The 19,839-nt window shown below is 46.2% G+C and overlaps 1 protein-coding gene across 28 annotated transcripts in view; it reads left to right on the top strand.

The window, feature by feature from the left end:
• JAKMIP3 (Janus kinase and microtubule interacting protein 3) overlaps positions 1 to 19,839 on the top strand; it is a 94,632-nt gene that overhangs the window by 48,278 nt on the left and 26,515 nt on the right. For 16 of the 28 annotated variants that reach the window (XM_054831117.1, XM_054831122.1, XM_054831127.1 and 13 more), the window contains 11 exons: positions 5,074 to 5,289; positions 6,928 to 7,047; positions 7,493 to 7,639; positions 8,576 to 8,707; positions 9,210 to 9,245; positions 10,602 to 10,661; positions 12,129 to 12,257; positions 13,774 to 13,902; positions 15,874 to 15,957; positions 18,888 to 18,950; positions 19,329 to 19,427. In XM_054831117.1, coding sequence (XP_054687092.1) covers positions 5,074 to 5,289; positions 6,928 to 7,047; positions 7,493 to 7,639; positions 8,576 to 8,707; positions 9,210 to 9,245; positions 10,602 to 10,661; positions 12,129 to 12,257; positions 13,774 to 13,902; positions 15,874 to 15,957; positions 18,888 to 18,950; positions 19,329 to 19,427 — 1,215 coding nt within the window. The remainder of the gene's footprint in view (positions 1 to 5,073; positions 5,290 to 6,927; positions 7,048 to 7,492; positions 7,640 to 8,575; positions 8,708 to 9,209; positions 9,246 to 10,601; positions 10,662 to 12,128; positions 12,258 to 13,773; positions 13,903 to 15,873; positions 15,958 to 18,887; positions 18,951 to 19,328; positions 19,428 to 19,839) is intronic. The other 12 variants (XM_054831134.1, XM_054831132.1, XM_054831137.1 and 9 more) reach the window with 4 other exon arrangements.

The following is a 19,839-nucleotide window of genomic DNA, read 5'->3' as shown; positions in this document are numbered from 1 at the left end:
AGGCAGCCGCAGCGCTCAGGTCCCACAGCCTGTTCCTGGGAACGTCGGGAGCCGGCGCGATCCCAGGGGAGCCGTGCCATCAGCCCCGCACCGTGGGCTGCTCAGCGAGGGGAGCGGTTTGCTGTATCGCCAGGTCCCGGGTAGAATGTGACTGTACGTAACTGCTGTCGCACGTTAACTGTCTGGAACTGGGCATGTTACGTTTACTGGGGGCGTTTTCTGTTTGGGTAAGTATAACTGGGATTTCATCAGTCTGAAATAGAATCGCTCTCTGGCCAAAGTTGTAGCAGAACCACGTTGCGGAATGAAGTTTTCAGTAACGTAGATCGCACGTGTCCTTGTTTAACTGAGGAGAGATGACATACCATCTCCTCCTGTGTCTGACAATTTGGCAAGGACAGTGGCCGTGTGCTGCTGACAGCGAATACCTTTTGGTGAGGATGAATTCTGGAAGAGGAGAGTGGTCCTGGGAGGTACCACTGCACGGCCGATGTCCTGCGGGACCGGGGTGCCCGACAGCTTCCAGGCGCAGGCGATGGCTGCCTGTGTGTCAGGGTTTCTTAACTGCTTCAGAAGAAGCAGTGGGGTAGCAGCAGGGGTTTTTTCTAACATCGTCTAATGATGACTCCTAAAACCCATGGAACCTGTGAGATTCAGGAAATTCAGAGACCAGAGAGTGTCGTTTCACCTTGCAGCTGAGCCAAGCTGAGCACACAAGGCTACCAAAGCGCCCAGCCACGCTCCCCCAGCATCGTGCCCACCCCACCTCTCCTGCACTGGGCCACGTGTGCACAGAGCGAGCCAGACCAGTGAGCTGCCGGGGTAGAAGATTAACCAGGAAAGCGAAAACAAACAGTTTTCCCATGGATCGTCATGATGAGCCAACTTCTTTCATATGACCCAGCGCTGGCGTAGGGTTTGGGTGGGAGAGGCAGGTTGTGGGGCCACCTCTTCTGGTGGGGCTGTGCTCTTGTGTCACAGCTTAACCACGATGAGGAATTGTCCTCTGGAGGAGCTGCCGCTCGTTGCAACGCCTCCAGCAGCAATGTCACCATGAAACGCCCTCAGCGTTCATCTCCTCCCTCGACGATAAGGACGATGCAGCCGTGTGCCGCCCCGCGCTGCCAAGAGGCTCAGTAAAACCAGTGGGGTATTATTCCTGGGAGCCACAGCGTGGGTGTGGGAATCACCCAAGGGGCTGTAAGGAGCCCTTTGCTCTTCTAAAAGCACATCGTGCACTTTGCAATCTGCAGCTTATTATTGCAATATAGGTTGCAATGTACAATATGTTACAATAGCGTGAGAGGTAATTACACTTTGCATTTTGGTTTTCATCTGGACTGAAAGAGAATTTTCCTTGGTCAAAAAAAAAAGAAAAAAAAGAATAGAAATCGCAGCCTGCTCCTCCCTCGTGCCGGCTGCGTTGCCATGCCCAGCCATGCAGCGGGGCCCTCGGTGCGGGTCGAGGGCTGCAGCGCGGTACGGCAGGTACGGCAGCCTGCCATAGCTGCGTGGGCACCTTAGCGGAGCTCCAGCGCCTTGGGTTAGGAGCGTTACCAAGTGAGCAGTATCACGGTGCGGGTGTGCCACCGCCACCCCCACGCTGTCTGTGAAGCACCAGGCACGGCAGCTGACCTACCGGGCAGCCTGGGAACGCTGACCTGGGCTGTTCTTCCAGAGCGCTCGGCCCACCCTGGCACCTCGGCCTGGCTGGCCACTGCTGGCGAGTGACAGGGGTCACCAGGCCGCGGCGGCAGTTCCATTTCTTTCTGAGAGGGAAGGTGAATGCGAGCGCACTGCGCGCGGGGCAGACATCCCCTGCCAGCCCGGGTGGGGGAACCCCGTCTCTCGGGGGGCGGTCGCACCACAGGGGGACCCCGTCTCCTTTCATCTGGGCCGTCTGGGGCCAGCCGGGGTGCTGGGAGCCTGGCGGCCCCGTCACCTCCAGCAGCTTTCCTCGTCCGTCCTGATCGCTGGCTCTGAGACCGCACGCGGGGAAAGGCGCCTGCCTGCCAGGTAACCGCCCCAGCCTGAGAGGGGCTTCTCCGTCACGCTGACCACCGCTGCTGCAAATGGCGGCTTTTATCCCCCACGGCGCGTTTCTGGGGCGGCGGCCGTGCAGAGCTGCCGTGGCCCCGGGAATGTCACAAGGAGAAATTTCCCAACCGGGGAACGTCCATGTTGATGTTACAGTTATGATGGAAACAACACGTTTAAAAAGAGCCGCACGGCTTAAAACCAGCCGCGTGTCAGACCGTGCTGGGGGTTGCACTGGGTAGCACAAGGAGGGAATAACAAATGTAACTTTGCATGGGACTATGTTTGCATAATTGGCATCGGCTGTGCTCAGGGGCTGGTTATTAATTAGTGCTCCCACATAAATATTCATCCCAAGTCGAGGCAGCCCGCTAGAACTGAAGCGGGAATATTGCGGCGCGAGGCACCCTCTCAGGTGGTTGGATGCCGCGCTCCCACGTGCTGACGCCCTTCCCCGAGCGCTGCTGGTGTCTGAAGCCATCAGACACTGGGGAGGAGGAGGAGGAGGAGGAGGCCCGCCGGTCCCGCACCCATCGCAGAATGAGCCTGGGCGGTGCGACAGCCTGGGGGGGTGCGCGCCTGGGGACCGGCACCTCTGCGCGTGAGTTGCAAGTTGTTTCTTGTCTTTACATTTTCGTAATGTTACTAATGCTAGGATGAAATGTGCTAAATAATCGTTTTTCCATGAAATGCTTCCTTCGGTTTGTACTATTTCTACAACATTTCTGTTTAATAATGGGCTGCAAACATCAAACTGTTATACATATTTCATGAATGTGAATTTAATCATACGAAGGGAAATGTGAATACTGATGTTTCCTTTGTTGTTTATGAAGATTATGTTTAGGGTTTTTTCTGGGAAACAAACCATAAGTGAAATACTGTGAAATCTTCTGTATTTTCTCCAGTTTCTTTGTTCCTCCTAATTTGAAGTGTTGCCTCTGTTGTACTGTGTCTTTGTTTTCATATAAATAGGGATCAACTACCCAATATTCTGCTTATTTTAAACAAATCATCGTTTGATGATGTGTTACCTTTTCCTTTCTACATCCATTTAGATTTCTACCTGATTAGGCATTTAGCAGCAGGACCTCAGTGGGCATCTCTTTGTTTCATTCAAAGTTAGTAGGCTGTTGCCTGAATGGAAATTGTTGAAAGCATCTTTAATAAAACAGCACCCAAAGCACATCTGATTTGCTCCGTTTTACTAAATCTAAATTGTGCATAACCTTGAAGCACAGTTTCCAAGCAGGTATTTATGAGCCATCCTACGTCACCTTTTGGCAAGGGCTGGCTCTTCCCTGGGGCCAACGCGGGATCTCTCGGGGCTCGTAGCTGTGTGGTTCTTCCCGTGGCCGCGGCAGGGCAGGACCGCCCCGGGCAGCACAGCCCTCGGAACCCCGCAGCTTCCCCCGTGCGTGGGGCCACGGGGCGATGGTGTGGTGACAGTGGGATGGATGGGGTGACGGGGCGCCTGGCCTGGGTCTGGATGCAGCCTCTGCACGGTGCGACGGAGAGACACGATGCCCCAACCCGCTGTGTCCTCTCCCGCAGAATTTATTTCACAGCTGTAAGCTGTAACCAGCCCCTCCAGCCAAACACACCTAAGGGAAGCGATTTTCGTCGCTGGGTGTGTGCACACTGCCACTTTTTCCCCAGCTGGGCCATTTTTGCAGTTACTGGAAACAAAGTACTTTGAGTGATCTGTTAACTCACAATGTCATTTCTTTCCAGGTTTACAGACAAAGCCAGCAAAGATAAAAGTATCAAATGCAGTTCTCACAAGGCAAAACGTTCTTATCTCAAGCAGGCCACGTTTTAAAAACCGATCATTTAAACTAAATGTGTACAGTCTCAAAAACTTATGCCAAAAATCCGATGCATTTGTGGTATCTGAAACCAGATCAGCAGACATTTTAGGGGATGTATATGATTTCTTTCTTTCCATAGAATCATTATCTGCAAGCACATTTGGCAGCCCTGTGGCGCGCGAGTGTAATTAATACTTTATGTTCATGTATAATGTATATGTATGCCATCCAGCTGGGAAGAGCCTGAGATACTGTTGCAGTGCTGTGCATCACCGCAGGCACAGGAGAAGATTTTGGACTGTGCTCAGTAATTTTTCGTTCCTAGGCAGGGCACAGGCTCTGAACAGACGTCAGGGTCTGATCCTGCACCCGCTGGCCCCACACACCTCCGGCGCAGCACTCACATGGGTGAACGTGCTCTGCTCCGTAGGGAGGGAGGCTTTAATTCCACGTTAGCATTCGGAAAAAAGTATCCAGAAAATATTCCTGGAACACCTGCAAATTCAACGTGTCCGACGCAACGGCGATGAGCACAGCGCTCTGAGCTCAGCGAGAACACAGCAGGCAAATAGCGACTTGAGACTGAGAATTAGAGATAGCTGGACATTTGTCATTTAAGCACTTAATGATTTTGCTTAATGATTATTATGCATAAGCAAAACCTTTCATGGAAAGGGGATAATTAAACAAATTGTTCACATGGGAGACTTTTGGAAAAAGAATTTTAAAAGTTCACGTTCCTCCTATATTTTGAAAATCAGAAAGATATTCAGGTTTTAATATTTTTCTTTTAAAATTACGAATCCAAACTTTCAAAAGGCGATGTCCAAGCAGAATGCTGCAAAATCATTGAAATGTTTGAGTGAACTAATCCAAATTGTGATATGAATACTAGGTTTTAATTTTTTATAAGATATTCTGAAATGGTACTAAGAATACGGGGTATTTCCCAGTCATTTTAATGAAAAAATTCCTGCCGAAGAGAGCTTATTCTGGGTGGCCCCCAGAAGGAGTGCGATATTGATGAGTTGGTGAAGCGATTCAGTTTATATGTTCACTGTCAAATATTCGTTGCTGTTCTATTTCCAAGGGCGTTGTCGTATTTTCCATGTTGAGGGGTGTCAGCTCTGTGCAACCGTTCTCTGGCCGCGTTTGGGGTCATAAGATGCTCTGTTGTTGTCAAGCCGCTGCCTGCCTGTGTGATTGTGTTCTGTTCTCCTTGTAGATGGAGGAGATTAAATTTAAAGACAGAGCAGTCTACGTGCTGGAGAGAGAGTTAGGGGTTCAAGCCGGGCATGCTCAGAGACTGCAGCTCCAAAAGGAGGCTTTAGATGAACAACTTTCCCAGATCAAAGAGTCTGATCGGCATCTGAGCAGCCCCAAGCGGGAACTTCCTTATGCAAGTGGTGCAGGAGACGCTTCAGATCATTCGGGAAGCCCCGTAAGCACTTTCACGTGGTTTCACCTACACGAACGAGCAGACAGAGTGACAAAATGGCACAAAGTGACAGAATCTTGATGAGTGCACCCTCGAGCAACAGCTTTCCCATAGCTGTGCAGGGGAAGCCCCGAGGCACCGATTTCTCGCTCTCATTTGGTAGAGAGACCTTTAAGATGTAAAATCAAACCTGGTTATGGGAGAGCTTTTGCTTTTTTGTCGTTTTGTTTTCTGGTTTCTTTGGTTTGGTTTTGTTAGCAGGGTGAAATTTTTCTGTTGTTTTTCTCTTCCTTTTCCTCACTGTACCATACCTCTGCCACCCGCCTTGATTTGACCCTTTGACACAATTTTGCCAACAAATGATGCAAATGCATTTCTAACCAAGTAATGTATGTGTGCTAGCTTTTGGAACTGCTGACGACAGATTTTGTGAGCAGACGTACGTGGCCAGTTGACAAAGGGAAATGGGGGAAGGTAATCGGTGCATGAAAGCGCGGGAAACCCGCAGTCCTCCTGGAACACCGCTGCTCGCTCGGGTTTTCATGCTGCTACGTGCTCTCGCTTTCAGTGGACCAGAAAGTGAATTAAATACCTGCTAACCTATTCTCTCCTATTTCTTTTCTACAATGCAATATCCAGAACATTAAATATTCGTCACCCTTTCACAATGGCTTTTTTAATATAACTATGGCACCTTTTCGCTTTTGCCTTAATTTGCTAATATTAAAAACCCCTCTGTTAACTGACCTCGTATACCTGGCATATGCAAATTTTCTTCATTGCTGATTCTCATCAAGATTTCTTTTGCAACAGCCCTAATTTTCTCAGTAGAAGTGTAAATACTTGTACATGAGCAAACCAATCTATTTTATTCTTTGTCCCAAGCCTCTCCTGCACCTGTTGAATGAGGAACCCTAGACCTCCCAGAAGTGCCACCAGCACTACGGACACTAATTTGCTTGTTTCGATTTGTACTCAACTTCTGCCAAACGTCAGAACGAGTCCTAGAGAAGGGGGGAAAGTCTGTCACATTTGTACATAGCTGTAACTTCTGATTCCGAACGAGGACACCTATACTGCTATATTACTCCTACCTATATTTCTATTCGTTTATAATCTGATCTAAGCATTTTCACTCGGATAAAGTGCTACCCCTTTGGCTTTACGAGTGTCCCGTTAGAACCCAATAAGGGCCACAGCTTTGTGGAAGAAGAGCTTATGCAATGGTATCATTGCATGGATTTTCCCCATTTGTACTTCAGTATTTTTAATATCATTTTCTTACAACAAAGTCCTCAGAGCGGGTGATGTGTCTGAAGCACTCAGTTCAACAGTGGCATACATTGGAAACATTACCTTAATTTTTGATATTTTCTTTTCTATGTCCAAGTTTACCATTTGTGACTTTGTATTTGCATATACATACTTCTGCATTTGCATACTTTGTTACATTTTCACTCCTGACTTTCCGTTGGTCTCATCCTGCAGCTTTCAGGGGTCAGTTAGGGTACATAGGTTACACTCTGCCATACAATGTTTTGAAATGTTTGGATCTGGGATAAGATAAAGTTCGAGCTTTGAAAAATATGGATATTGCGTGTGCACTTATGAGCAGTTATTTGCAGTTGATCTTTGTTTTAGGAACAGCAGTTGGATGAAAAGGATGCCCGGCGTTTCCAACTCAAAATCGCTGAGCTGAGTGCCATCATCAGGAAGCTGGAGGACCGGAACGCGCTGCTGTCGGAGGAGAGAAACGAGCTGGTGAGTGCGGCGGCGAAGCGCGGCGATGACTGCTTGTGAACGCGCTGCCGCAGCCCTGCCTCACCCCCTACACGTTGAACTATTTCCCCTGTGCTGTCTGGAAATGATTGCAGGAGTGCTGGCTCCTCCTCACGCTCTGTATTTGGTGGTGTGCCACATCACACTCATCTTTGCTTATGTAACAATGAATTTTTAAGATGGCATTAGCTGGAATTATTCATTTTTTAAAATAACTACATTCCCCACATGGTATATTTGTTGCACAGATTGAATACCTCATGAGGGAGGAACGATCTGCTTCCCAATGGAAAACACCAAGAGTTTTTGATCAATTCTGCTTTGCATTAGGAGAAAATACTGCTAGTGTGATAGTTAATTAAAATGATTAATGTATTTGATGACAAATAATAGCTGCGAAGGTGTTAATTCTCTCTTTATCTTTCAGTTAAAACGTCTTAGAGAAGCTGAAAGTCAGTATAAGCCCATTTTGGACAAAAATAAACGCCTTAGTAGGAAGAATGAAGAATTGTCACATGCCTTACGTCGAATGGAAAACAAATTAAAATTTGTAACACAAGAAAATATAGCAATGGTAAGTCTCTGTGTGCTCCAGGGAGAATGTGTAATTTAGTGCTCACAGGGCTGATGAAACCAGGCATCATCCCAAACTTGCAAGTTCGATAGGAAACTCCCCTTTCCAGTGCTCACTGAGATGTTCTGCGGTGCGCTACTCAGTGGTTTGTGGCTTGAACATGTTTTGGTTTTTATAAAATGTTTTATTTTAGCTTTAAAACAAATAGTTCTGAAGAAAAGAGATTGCATGAGCTTTGTACATTTTCATCGGGCGACTGCTCGGTCACTGGCTGCTCAGCTTCGAGGTGAGCACAAACCACCCCACTTCACCTTGGGCTTTTGTACCAGAATCACCTCGTAATGCTTAGGAAATCGGCACTTGTGACTCTGCTTTTTTTTTCCCATTGAATATTGTTAGTGGGCGATAGCTGGTAGCAAGTAGCTGTGGCATTGCATGAACATAGCGAGGCTGAGGTCACCCCCGTGGGTGCTGCAGCTCCAGGACTGCTGCAGATCAAAACGAATGGAACTAGATGATCTTTAAAGTCTCTTCCAACCCAAACCATTCAAAAAAAAAAGAATGAGAGGAACCTGGGGAGAAGCGGTGCTGGTGCCAGCTCTCTGAATGGCTTCTGCACCCAGAGCCAGCCAGCCAGCTCTCGGCAGAGCTGAAGAGCAGACGCAGCTGAGCTGTGCTAGCCCCTCTCGTTGCTGCGATGGCCCCACATGCCTGCTGTCCTCCCCAGCGGCCACGAGCTTCACGCGGCGGTCAGAGGAACAGGAACACCCGCTGAGTTTGCAGTCTAGCTGTATCGCCCAGCGAAAGAGGAGCAGGACAGCTGCCAGAACAGCCATTAGATGAGATGCATCACTGGCTGTAAAGGGAAGGGTTATACGCTGTGCTTTGGCAAAGCCTTCTGATCGTTTCCTCTTCTGCTGTGCGGGTTTCTTTTAGAGACAAAGAGCTGGAACAATAAGGAGACCGAGCTCTCTAAATGACCTTGACCACAGCCAGGAAGAAAGAGAAGTTGATTTCCTGAGGCTACAAGTCATTGAACAGCAAAACATCATTGATGAACTCTCCAAGGTAAGATGTAATACTGCCGCTCTCATGAGAGGTCGACTAAGGCCATAGATGAATAACAGGAAGCCTGAGCAAGGGCTGAGGTTTGGGTTTGGGTTTCTGTGAGCTAACGGGCATAGTCTGCATCAGCGGAAATGTGGTAGGCATTTCTATCATTAGTAGTGATTGAACTGAATATAAGTTATCTGCAGTATCATATTTGGGAAAATCCTTTCAATCTGCATTGTACTTGCATGACAGAACCTTTGCAGCACGTCCAGTAGATGTGCTGATGGCCGGATCCTGCCCCGATGAGACACAATGTCAGAGCTCCTTTAGCTGCAGACAGCATCAGGGCTAAAGCTTGCTGTGTACAAGGGGGTGTTCTGCAGTGTTGTGTTCTCAGGCTTTGGAAAGAGCAAATCCTGAAATCAGAACACTCCTCAAGTGAATAACTGCTTTTTTTGCCTTTTTTTTTTTTTAATGTCTGTACACTTACTGACATTATTTCATTCTATTTTATCAGACCCTGGAAACTGCTGGCTATGTGAAGAGTGTCATGGTAAGAATGAAGTTAACTTCATCCTCATCTTTGTAAGCTTTAAATTGCTGTTCATGAAAAGCAAGCAGGGTAAATAATATTTATTATGACTTATACATTTATTCGGTCAGCAAGACTCAGGGTTTTTCTCAGTGTAGATGTTATCAAAGACTGTGTCAGAAGAAGTTGTTCACCAGAGAAAATTATGGTGATAGTGAGGAGGAAAGCTCTGGTGAGAGAGGAAAGCTTTTTTCCACCTCTAGGATGACCTCAGAGGCAAAGGGCAGCATGATCGCTCTGTCCTGACGGCCAACAGCGAGAGTCCCCCACCTCTGGGACAGCTCTGCCACGTTGGAATTGCATTTTTTTTTTAGAGTCTGATTACCACTGCCTTTGCCTCACCCATACTGGCCTGTTCTCGGCCACTGCCCTTGCCCAGCTTATCCCTTCACTGTTACCAGTAAAGATTTTGTGAAGTTAAGCCACTAATACGTATTGGTAAAACGTGTTGTGTTCTTCATTGCCAAGTGTGCAGCAAAGCTTATGCTGTGAAGCAAAACAAGTATTTTGTTCTCTTCTGTCCCTGCTGCTGGCGTTAGGATTTGCCCTCGGGCTGGTGGTAGTGGCACATTGCCCACGTCCCACGGTGCCATCGCATCCCTTTACCAAATGGTGAAAATGAAAGATATAGGGGTTTCCCTTCAGAATTTTACTCTCTTTGATCCTGGAGTTTGCCTGTATTTGCAATCCAGAATAAAGAAAATTTTTTCAGTACTATAAAAAATTGACATGACTCTATGAAGAGTGTTGTAATTTCCACGGAACAGAACAATTTGCTGGTAGCAATAAATGCTCAAACTCTTTCTCAGAAGCACTGGGAACCTGCAGATCCTTAGAGAAGTCCGCTGAGACTGAAGGTGCTGAGTTCGGTCTCTGCGTTGTGTGTAGTAGGGCTGTTCATGCGTGCCCCTTCCAGAGGGCACCAACAGCCCCGGCAGCGAGAGCCAAGGGCAGGAGTCGGTCCTTGCCTCTCGCCCCTGGACAGAGAGGGTGTCCGCCGGAGAAGAGCCATGGGCTTGGACACACGGGGCAGCTCTGAAACGATGCCTAAGCTGCCAGTGTCTTGCATGGGTTATAATCAGCTTTTTCTTGTTTTTCATGAACATAGAGAACAATTGCTACTTGTATATGGCAAACATGGGAGATGTTGGCGTAAATCTGACATTAGACTGATGAAAACTCGGTTATTTCATTTTGAGGCAGTGGCCAGCACTGGCATTATTATTTCTTGATTGCCCAATGACTACCAGTACTGACATAGTTAATTTAAATAACAGTTCACTGAAAACAGCTAACATACATATCTGCTTCTTTCAGGAACGTGATAAGCTGTTAAGGTATAGGAAGCAAAGGAAAAAAATGACCAGAATTCCCAAGGTAAAAAAAATCTTGTATTGTAACTTGCTGATGGACATGCTGGCTTCTCAGGGTGCTCTGAGCGCCTTGGAGCCACGGGGGGGAGTGTTCTCCTCCAGGGTCTGCAAGCAGGTCCTAATCTTAAATTTGGGTTCGAGGACACTTGTAGACAGTATTGGCACAATTCAGACACGATCTGGCAGGGGAAGGAGAACTGTTTGCACCGCACATCACGAGCATTCGTGTGCTCTGTGGTTACACGAGCAGTTTCGGTGTCCCATGGGATTTCCGTGGTGTGTGATTGCCTTAAGACGAGACAGGTTTTGTGAATTAACACATCTCAAAATGATCTTTTAATGGCACTGCCTGAAAACATATGTAGGTTGTAAATAATTAATTTTGGAGTTTAGTAACATGCAAAAATTGGTGGTTATAAGGAGCAAGGGTTAGAGCTCAGGGAAAAAGAAAATGTTAGTTAATGAACACTCGGCAGGATGTTAATATAAATATTAACTCTGCAATGACATCGTAAGGTATAATGTCAGAGACCTGAGTGTAAGCTGTGCTCTACACATGAAGAATTAAGGCAGTGATGGAGCTAATGAATCTATAAATAATGAATTGTGGTCAATGTGAGACAACTCCTGAACTCCTGTCACCCTGCAAATGGCAGCCAGGCCTTGGAAGGAGTTAGGTTTTGTCTCCTTCAAAAGTTATCCACTGCAAATCAAAAATCAAACGCCAAAATCTAGAAATGCTTTTTGTAAATCAACAATTAAAAATAACTTTAAAACTGTTTGAAATATTGTCTTTGGCTTTCAAGCATTTAGCAGTAAATCTTTTTTTTACCAGCACTACCCTCATTCTTTTAAACAGAAAGCAGATTTGAGTGGGAAAATGGATTTCTTCAAATTGTAAAAGCGTTGCTGTGGTGATTAACTTCAAATTTTCAAGTAGAATATTTCTTGAAAATCTAACTTTTCATGTGACAGCTGTGGTAATGACAGGAGGGGCATTGTGGCGATGACGATGGATTAGCAAAGCCGTTTCAATGCACAGCTCCCACCTCACGCTGAGATGAACCCACACAGAAGTAAAAAGGGTGATCTGCCTCAGCTGGAGAAATCAGGAGGAAAATACATTAAAAAAAGGCAGGGGCTTTGAGGTTGTGCACTGTGATACCTAACAGCAAATACAACAATTCTGTGATTTGGATAGTTTCAGCTATTATCAGGGCACTACCATTGGGGTGAAAAAGGTTTTCAGAATACATGTAAAGAACTGGGTAGATTTTCAAAAACCAGCGGAGTGAAAACTGCCAATCGCCTGGACCTGAGGTTCCTCTGTGTATGTGCAAACGCTGCGAGGCGCAGAGTTCTGCCATGTGTCCTGAGCCACCGCTGCCCCCCGAGGCCGTGGGGCTGGCGCAGGCGATGGCACCGCTGCTGCACGGCACGGCTGCACCCGCTGACGCCTTGTCTCTGCCAGAAGCCGGTCGTGGAGACGTTTTTCGGCTACGATGAAGAAGCTTCCTTGGAGTCTGATGGTTCCTCTATCTCGTACCAAACTGACCGGACAGATCAAACCCCTTGCACTCCTGAAGATGACTTGGAAGAGGTATTCATCAAAAAATATGTGTTATTTTGTTTTGAAACCTTGCTACTAATTTTTAATGAAATTCCTGGTCTGTTATATCATTCATCTGTCACCTCTGACCAGAAAATTAAAAATTGGTGTTAAATTTAATACTGTGCATGTTGGTTAGTATCTCTGGATCTCAAGTCTTCAGTAATTTCATGACTTTTAGCCAAGCTGGAAATATTATATGCTAAGACTGTTAGATTTATAATGGATTTATAGCTTAGAGGTCTGAAAAGACTGAGAGGTTGGACGGCCCTAGGAAGACCTGTTCACGCGGAGATTTACTGCAGGTTTGTGCACAGGTGGTTTTGTTCCAGTCCTTCTATTTGTCATTTTGACCCCGGCACAGAACGCACCCTTCTCGATAGGGTTTGTGTTTCTGGAAGGAGCAGTAAGCCGCCACGTAAAGCACCAGTCTCCGGAGGAAAGGCATTTTCCTTGCCGGTATATTGAGGTCGTGGCTTTTCCGGAGGTTCTGAATGCAGCGTACACAAAGGTAGCTGGTAATACAAACAGAAGTGATTATTCCTGGTGTTTTAGCAGGGCTTCCCTACAAATGCATTCCCGAGTGCGTGTCAGATCACTGTACCATTACATGTTCCTGGGTTTAAAAAGAATCTTGTAATAAACAAAAAATTCCTAATAATGACTTGCAGCCTTTTGATGGCACGATGGCTGCACTTTCTCATCTGCCATTTCACCTGTTTCCTGGGTTGTAATTAGATCTGTTAGAAGGGAACCTAAAGAATTCCTGTCTCTTCCATAAAAGATACATGAGCGGTTACCAGGTGTGTGCTGCACTGCAGGAAATCGGAATGGTTTTATAAGTATGAGCCTATTTATTTTTCATTCCTCTATTGACATTTGTTCCCTGTTCAGACAGAGTGAAGGTTATGCATGCAACCAGCAGTATAATTTCATTTCATGTTGAATGAAATATTCCGGTCAACCTGACATGAAAGCGGTCGATGCTGGATATTGTAAAGAGAGGAAAGAAGATGAAGGGCTCTTTTCATGTTGATGTCACCATTTCTACAAGTATTAACTCTAGATTAGTGTTTCAATAATTGAGTGAGAGTGTCAGGCTTGGCTTATTCTCCAGATTGGAAACCTTTTGTTGTTTCAAGAAAGCCGTATTTTCACCTTTGGATGTGATGACTTTGCCTGGTACAGTAATAAAGGGCAATTCAGTCATTAGTATGTTATATGGATGGCAAGTTTTATTCTTTCCAAGGTAGGGGGAATTCTCTTTTTTTTTCTGTATTGCATTTTGTTGAAGCAAGTGCATGCAACAGATGTTTAATGGACAAAAAAGAAATAGTCTGAGAGCACGTGAACAACATCTTTAGTACTGTGCTTCCCAAATTGCAGTTTGAAAGTAATAATTTTTGCATTTTATGGAGAAAGCAAACGTAATCCACCCATCTGGGTTTCTTTCATTGCAGGTAAAAAAGCAACTGGTGCAATGCATTTTTATTTTTTTTAATTCCAGGGCATGGCCAAGGAAGAGACAGAACTGCGATTTCGGCAGCTGACGATGGAGTACCAGGCTCTGCAACGAGCATACGCCCTATTGCAAGAACAGGTCGGAGGAACATTGGATGCAGAACGAGAAGTTAAGGTCTAAATGGCTTATATTACATGAAAATAAAGGATTGTACTTGTATGGGGGTTTCCAGTTTACTTGCCCAGGTCGTTCGCAAGCTAGCCAGGGGTCAGCCCGCCCCTCCAGCATGCTGCCAACCGGGCGTGCAGGGCGGGGGACTGGGCTGGACTGGCTGCGCGGGCGGGCTCCGGGGTCTCTAACCCCAGCCGGCTTGTCCTGCCCCCCGGGAAGTGCTGGCTGGCTGGAGGAACCACCGCTAACGTGCTTCTCTTTTCACCTCCCATCAGTTTAAGGGAAATTCAGACAGAAATTTTATAGGAAATCCTTAAAATTAAGCTCTCTTTCTATAAAAATCTAGGACAGATAGCCTTAAATATATAATGCTTGGTATTTAATTCCTTCTGGATTCTGTGAGATTACATGATTCCTTATAAAGTGTTTAGAAGGCTTATAGCTGAGATTTTTTTCTTAATTAAATTGCAAAGTGTCCTATGCTATTCTGCCTGCCTATCACACATCTGGCATAAAATGTTATGTTTATTAGGACTATGTTGTATATTACAAGGAGTCGGCAGGACTAACCATGCACAGAATGCAAAGGTGAATGCAGTAAACAAAGGCCCAAATTCTGTTCTGAACAAACAGTTTGAAGTTTAACAGGAGAAATGTAACTGCAAAGTCTGAATTTGGCCCTATGGCGTGTATGCGTTGTGCAGGAACGCTTCCCGTAGTTCAGGGTAAGGGAGGTAGCTCAGTGCTGGGAGATGCCCGGATCCGTGGGGACACCTCCGGCACCTGCGGCACAGCACCACATACCACCGAGCTGGGGCTGTCCCAGCCACCAGCAGTGCCCTGGCTCCAAGGAGACGTAAAACAAATGGCCAAATTCCTCCAGCTGAACTCCATCTTTACAATAATATTTTGGCTTTCCTAGCTATAGAACTACTCTGCTTTTCTTGCCCTGAATAATTCAAAGAATTAGCTGCTAATTTCACCACTGTCTCCACTGGCGAGTACCTCTCAGCCGCCAGATTTACCAGCATCCCTTGTCTCCCAGCGACCTCCCTGTTTGGTCTTCTCACTCTCTGTGACTGCCCAAACTGCATTAAAATTAATGTTCCCAGCAGCATGCACTCTGCTCTTCAGTGTAAGGGATTGCATGTGTAAAGAGAAGTGTCAGGAAACAAGATGTGCCCAACCTGACAAGTGCCTTGATTTTACTTTTTCCATAGTGAGACAAAAAGAGAGAACAATGCAGGTAATGCAAACAAAAAAGATCATTTTCATTGTAAATAACAAGATAAATAGCAGATAAATGCTTTGAGGACAGTAAATGTTCTATAAAAAATATTTAACTAATAGCTAACGATGACAATTACATTTACTCTCTAGAAAACACACGTGTATTTAAATAAGCATGAAGCTACAAGTAAAGTAAAAAAGAACACCCAGTACAGTAAGACCGTAAGACAAGGTACTAAACGCATAAGGAGCAGCACAGGTTTCCGGTTTGTAAGGTTCCATACGTTGGGTGTGTTCTGAGCTTTTTAACTCATCAGAAACGTAAAGGAAACACATGTGCCCAGAAGTGTGGCGTAACACGCTCCATTTGCTTTCACAGAGAAACAAATCCTTGCATTACGCTGGCTTTTTCAAACGCCTTGTCCCGGGGCAGGGAAGGCTGCTCGCTGCAGGCTGCCCTACCAGCTGCGGGAAGCCATTTATTTTTGCCGTCCTGCTACCTACCTAACGGATGCTGTTTGTGGTAGTCTTAAGTCTCAGTATTGTTATCCCATCTTACAGACTTCTCTTTATGATTAATGACTAATGCTGGGGGCTTAGCTGCAAATTTATTTTGCCAAAGAACTTTAAAAATTGTTTGTTAAAAGTATTTGATGTTTTAGGTATTTTCTGTACCTGTGCTACCTTTTGTCTTTTAGAGAAAGTTTGATTTATTGTTTTTTCTTTTTCCCTCGTATCCTACAGACACGTGAGCAGCTCCAAGCAGAAATACACCGCTCTCAGGCTCAGATCGAAGACCTGGAGAAGGCCCTTGCTGAGCAGGGGCAGGTAATGTGCGCGGCCGGACACCGGCCCTTTCTGCAGCCTTGGTGCTGGGGGCAGGAGGGGGCTCTAGAGACGTGCCTGGTCACCTCGCTGGAGCACACTGCAGGCGCTAGTGACACTTCAGTGTCTGCCTGTGTATAGAATAATCCCGATGCTACTTTTCAACAGCTGGTTTTTGCAATCAGTAATTGCAATTAGTAATTGCAAACCACACATGCTAGGGAAGCAATTGCCGTCCCTGTCAACGTGTGCTGTAGTGAGCTACCCTGCACGGCCCCCATCACCACCGCACCCCTGATTTAGGAGATGTTAATGTCACCTGCCGAGTACCATTTCAATAACCATGTTAATTAATTGATAAGAAAGCACTTGATGCAGGTGCTCTAGTTGGTTTCAGACAGAGGCAGGCATGTGAGGGCTTTTGAAAACCCCACTCTCACATTTACCTGGGTAGTACCCCAAACACCAGTCCAAAGACCTGAGAGCCCAGCAGTGCTTACACGCCAGCTCCTGAAACCAACACCCGCTAACTGCTGACCTCAGCCTAACGCCTCGCTTGCTCCCGCGCCACGGGGAGGAGAGGGGTGACGCCTGCGTGACAGGGTCTGTGATGCGCAGGTGGTACAGTAAGGGCTGCGATGTTTCTACATGTCACAGTACGGCTGGGAGGTCAAAGCGGGTGCGATGTATCTACAGCACACCGAGAATTTCCCTGCGCCGCCGGAGAGGAAATGAATTGCGGTGCTGGGTGTCACTGCCTGCGGTCCCACAGCACAGGGACTGCTTGGTGTCCCGCTGACAGCCGTGCCCATTACTGTCCCTGGCTTAAAATCGCTCTCTGTTGTTTTCTTATGCCTCTCCTGAAAATTAAATCAGCGAATAACAGGTCGGTTCCCTTACCAATTTGAAGATGTATATAAATACTGAGAAAGCATTATGGTAAAGAGAGGGAACAACTGTGTTTGACAAGAAGTTGGTCTGCTTTAAAATCTCACAGACTACCAGTATTTTTGATACCTAGGATAAAATTGGGAAGGTAAAATAAAGGATGACTATTTATTTTCTAATGAAATGTTTATTTAGTGAATGTAAAAGTAAGCTTGCCTTGCCAGCAGCTTTCCTTGTAGCTGCACGAGATTAAAAGGAGAAAAGCAGGTGTTAAAAGTAGGAAGTGATTAAACATTTCAAGGGAAGGAAGAAGTGCGCAGCACAGACTGTGTATTTTCAGCAAAAACAAAGTGGTTCTCATCATGTGAAAAACTTTGCTGTGAATGCTTTCTTTAAATTCAGAGTAAATTTGTCTCTTAGGGCTATTTGAAGTGCCTAGTTCAGCTGTTTGTGTAGTTCACCGTGCCGCCTGTTCATGCAATAGCTCGTCAAATCGTCTCAGTCGTCCTTTCAGAAAGGATTAGTTTGAAATACAATTGAATAATCTACGGAACCACACTCTGGGAAATTTAGTCTAAATGATTAGCGTGAAGCACATCACATTCAACCAAACATCCATTGAGCTCTGCCTTTCTCATGCCATTAGGCATTATTGAGATGTCTTATTTTTGCTTTGATGTGCTGAGACTTAGCTTGCGTCGTTTCAACTCCTGACTTCACCGCAAGGTGTCTGCCTGTGCACGACCGGCTCGGTCAGGGCTGGCTCCCAGTCTGTCACCTTGGTCTGACCCTGCGATTTCACTCTGCCGAGCCAGCCCCACGCAAGGTCTGGGCAGGTTTGGGTGGGAGACGCTGGGCCCTGGCACAGACCGTATTACGCTGCTGGCTGTTGCATGCCGTTTGCACCCCTTTGGACTGCAGCACCGAGGTCCAAATATTTGCCATTCGCATACGGCTGCCTCGCTACTGTTAGAAAATTCTGCCTCGTAGTGTTCCCCAAACAGCAAAGGCATTATGGTGTTGGGAGCTTCTGCTTCCCCGCCCACAGAGCCCACTGGCTCTGAATGCTCACAGCGGGGTCGCGAGGTCCCTCGGATGCAGGAGGGTCCTGCATCCCCCCCCCGAAACTGGGGAACACCCTGGCTGCGGGTGGCAACTCAAGCCCAGCACCTCCACGCCACCACGCAGCACCCTCCTCCTCCCGGCTCCAGTGAACTGGTCGGTCCCGGCGCTGAGGCTACGCAGCCTGGAGATGCGCAGAAAGCAGCAGAACACAGGACAGCGTTAAAAGGAAAATGCACCTTAAGCTGGAAGCGTACAGAGTTTAAAACCACCTCGCACGCTGGCATCCAAAGGTGGTAAAGGAACAGGCACGCTGCTGGCCTTGGGCTAGCCTTGGGCAGGCTGCAAGTATCCAGCCCCCAGCTGGGAAGACAAGAAGTGTTCCCAGGCTGTTTCTAACTTGTGTCTTTTCCAGTCAAAAAACCAAAAACAAACCACAAAAAAACCCAACAACAACAAAAAAAGAAAACAAAACCAACCCAGAACATAAACTGTTTTATAGTACTTTAATATTAAATCATTTGATCCTTACCTTTCCAGCTTAACAACTTATTATTGTTAACCTTACTGATAAATAATGTTCTGGGTTTTGTGGCTTTTATATATCCATCACGCTAAGAAATTAGTTTCAAAACAAGGTTTATTTTGCCTAGTGTTCAGAAATATGTAATTTGTATTCAGTATAATTGCAATTTAATAGTAACTGCATAACTAGAAATATCCCTTTTAATGCAAACCAATCTTTTAGCTGAAAGCAGTTTTTTAATCATTGGAGAGTTTCTATTCCACTTGTGTACTACAGACTGTTGAACTAAGACAGAAAGGGTGAGCTTTCGTATCATAGGAAATAATGGAATTACAATTTCATATGCAATATTATTCTGTCCTCTTCTCTAGATGTGTTATTTAATGAAATACTTGCTACTGTGTTTGTGCTAAACATTGCCAGCCTCACCTACGATACTGGCCATTTCTTTTTCTAGGATATGAAGTGGATTGAGGAGAAGCAAGCATTGTATAGAAGAAACCAAGAGCTGGTAGAAAAGGTATTCAATGTTTCTATTTGTATTATTCAAATAATATTTCTAGCTTAAAGAATGCAGAAGGTGAAATATTTTAATCTGTACCACGCAGCTCTACTGGAAATAATTCACATATAATAACAAGATCCTTATAAACCTGCCAGAAAAAGTGGGTTTCTGGCATTGCCTATCGCCCATAAAATGTCCCGGTGCGAGGACGTGGTTGTGGGGAAAAGCCCCGCATGCCGCAGCGCTGCGGTCCCCACTGGTGCTAACCCCGGGGGTGGGCTGGGATGCTCGGCGCTCCCGCTGACCCCGGCGTTTCCCCGGCACGGTCAAAGTGCGGCAGACCTCGAGTGACACTCTGCAAACGGTGCTAACGCGTGTTGCTTTATTTTGCAGATAAAACAAATGGAAGCTGAGGAAGCTCGCTTGAAACACGATGTCCAGGACGTTAAGGATCAAAACGAGCTCCTGGAGTTCAGGATCTTGGAGCTCGAAGTGAGCACGCGTGGCAGCCGCGGTCCTGCCCGCCCCGGCTGCGTGAGCTGAGGCCGGGGCACCGCGGGGTTGGGAACTCACCCACGTTTACTCTAAAGAGCTACATTGCACTGAATGAGACCAAAGGGTTTGGTGCAAAGTGCTAATAAAAGAGGAAAAAACCCCAAACAAGCACCCGGGGATCTATAGTAGTATTCTTGACAGGCCGTTCTGGCAGTCTTACTACTTAAGTGATTTTAAGGTCCCGAAGCCTGGCTCGTGATGTAGATACACGTTTTACTATACCCCATCTGTTCTGAAAATGCAAAGAGATAAAATGAGAACAGATCATACGTGGGAAAGAAAGAGGAACTTTTTTTCATTGCCAAAAATTGTTGCTGTGTTTCAGCTCTTGTTAAACCTGCACAGAAAG

This window comes from Grus americana, chromosome 7 (genome assembly GCF_028858705.1).
Source record: "Grus americana isolate bGruAme1 chromosome 7, bGruAme1.mat, whole genome shotgun sequence".
Classification (NCBI taxonomy): Eukaryota; Metazoa; Chordata; class Aves; order Gruiformes; family Gruidae; genus Grus; species Grus americana.
This window is presented reverse-complemented; position numbering and strand designations above follow the sequence as displayed.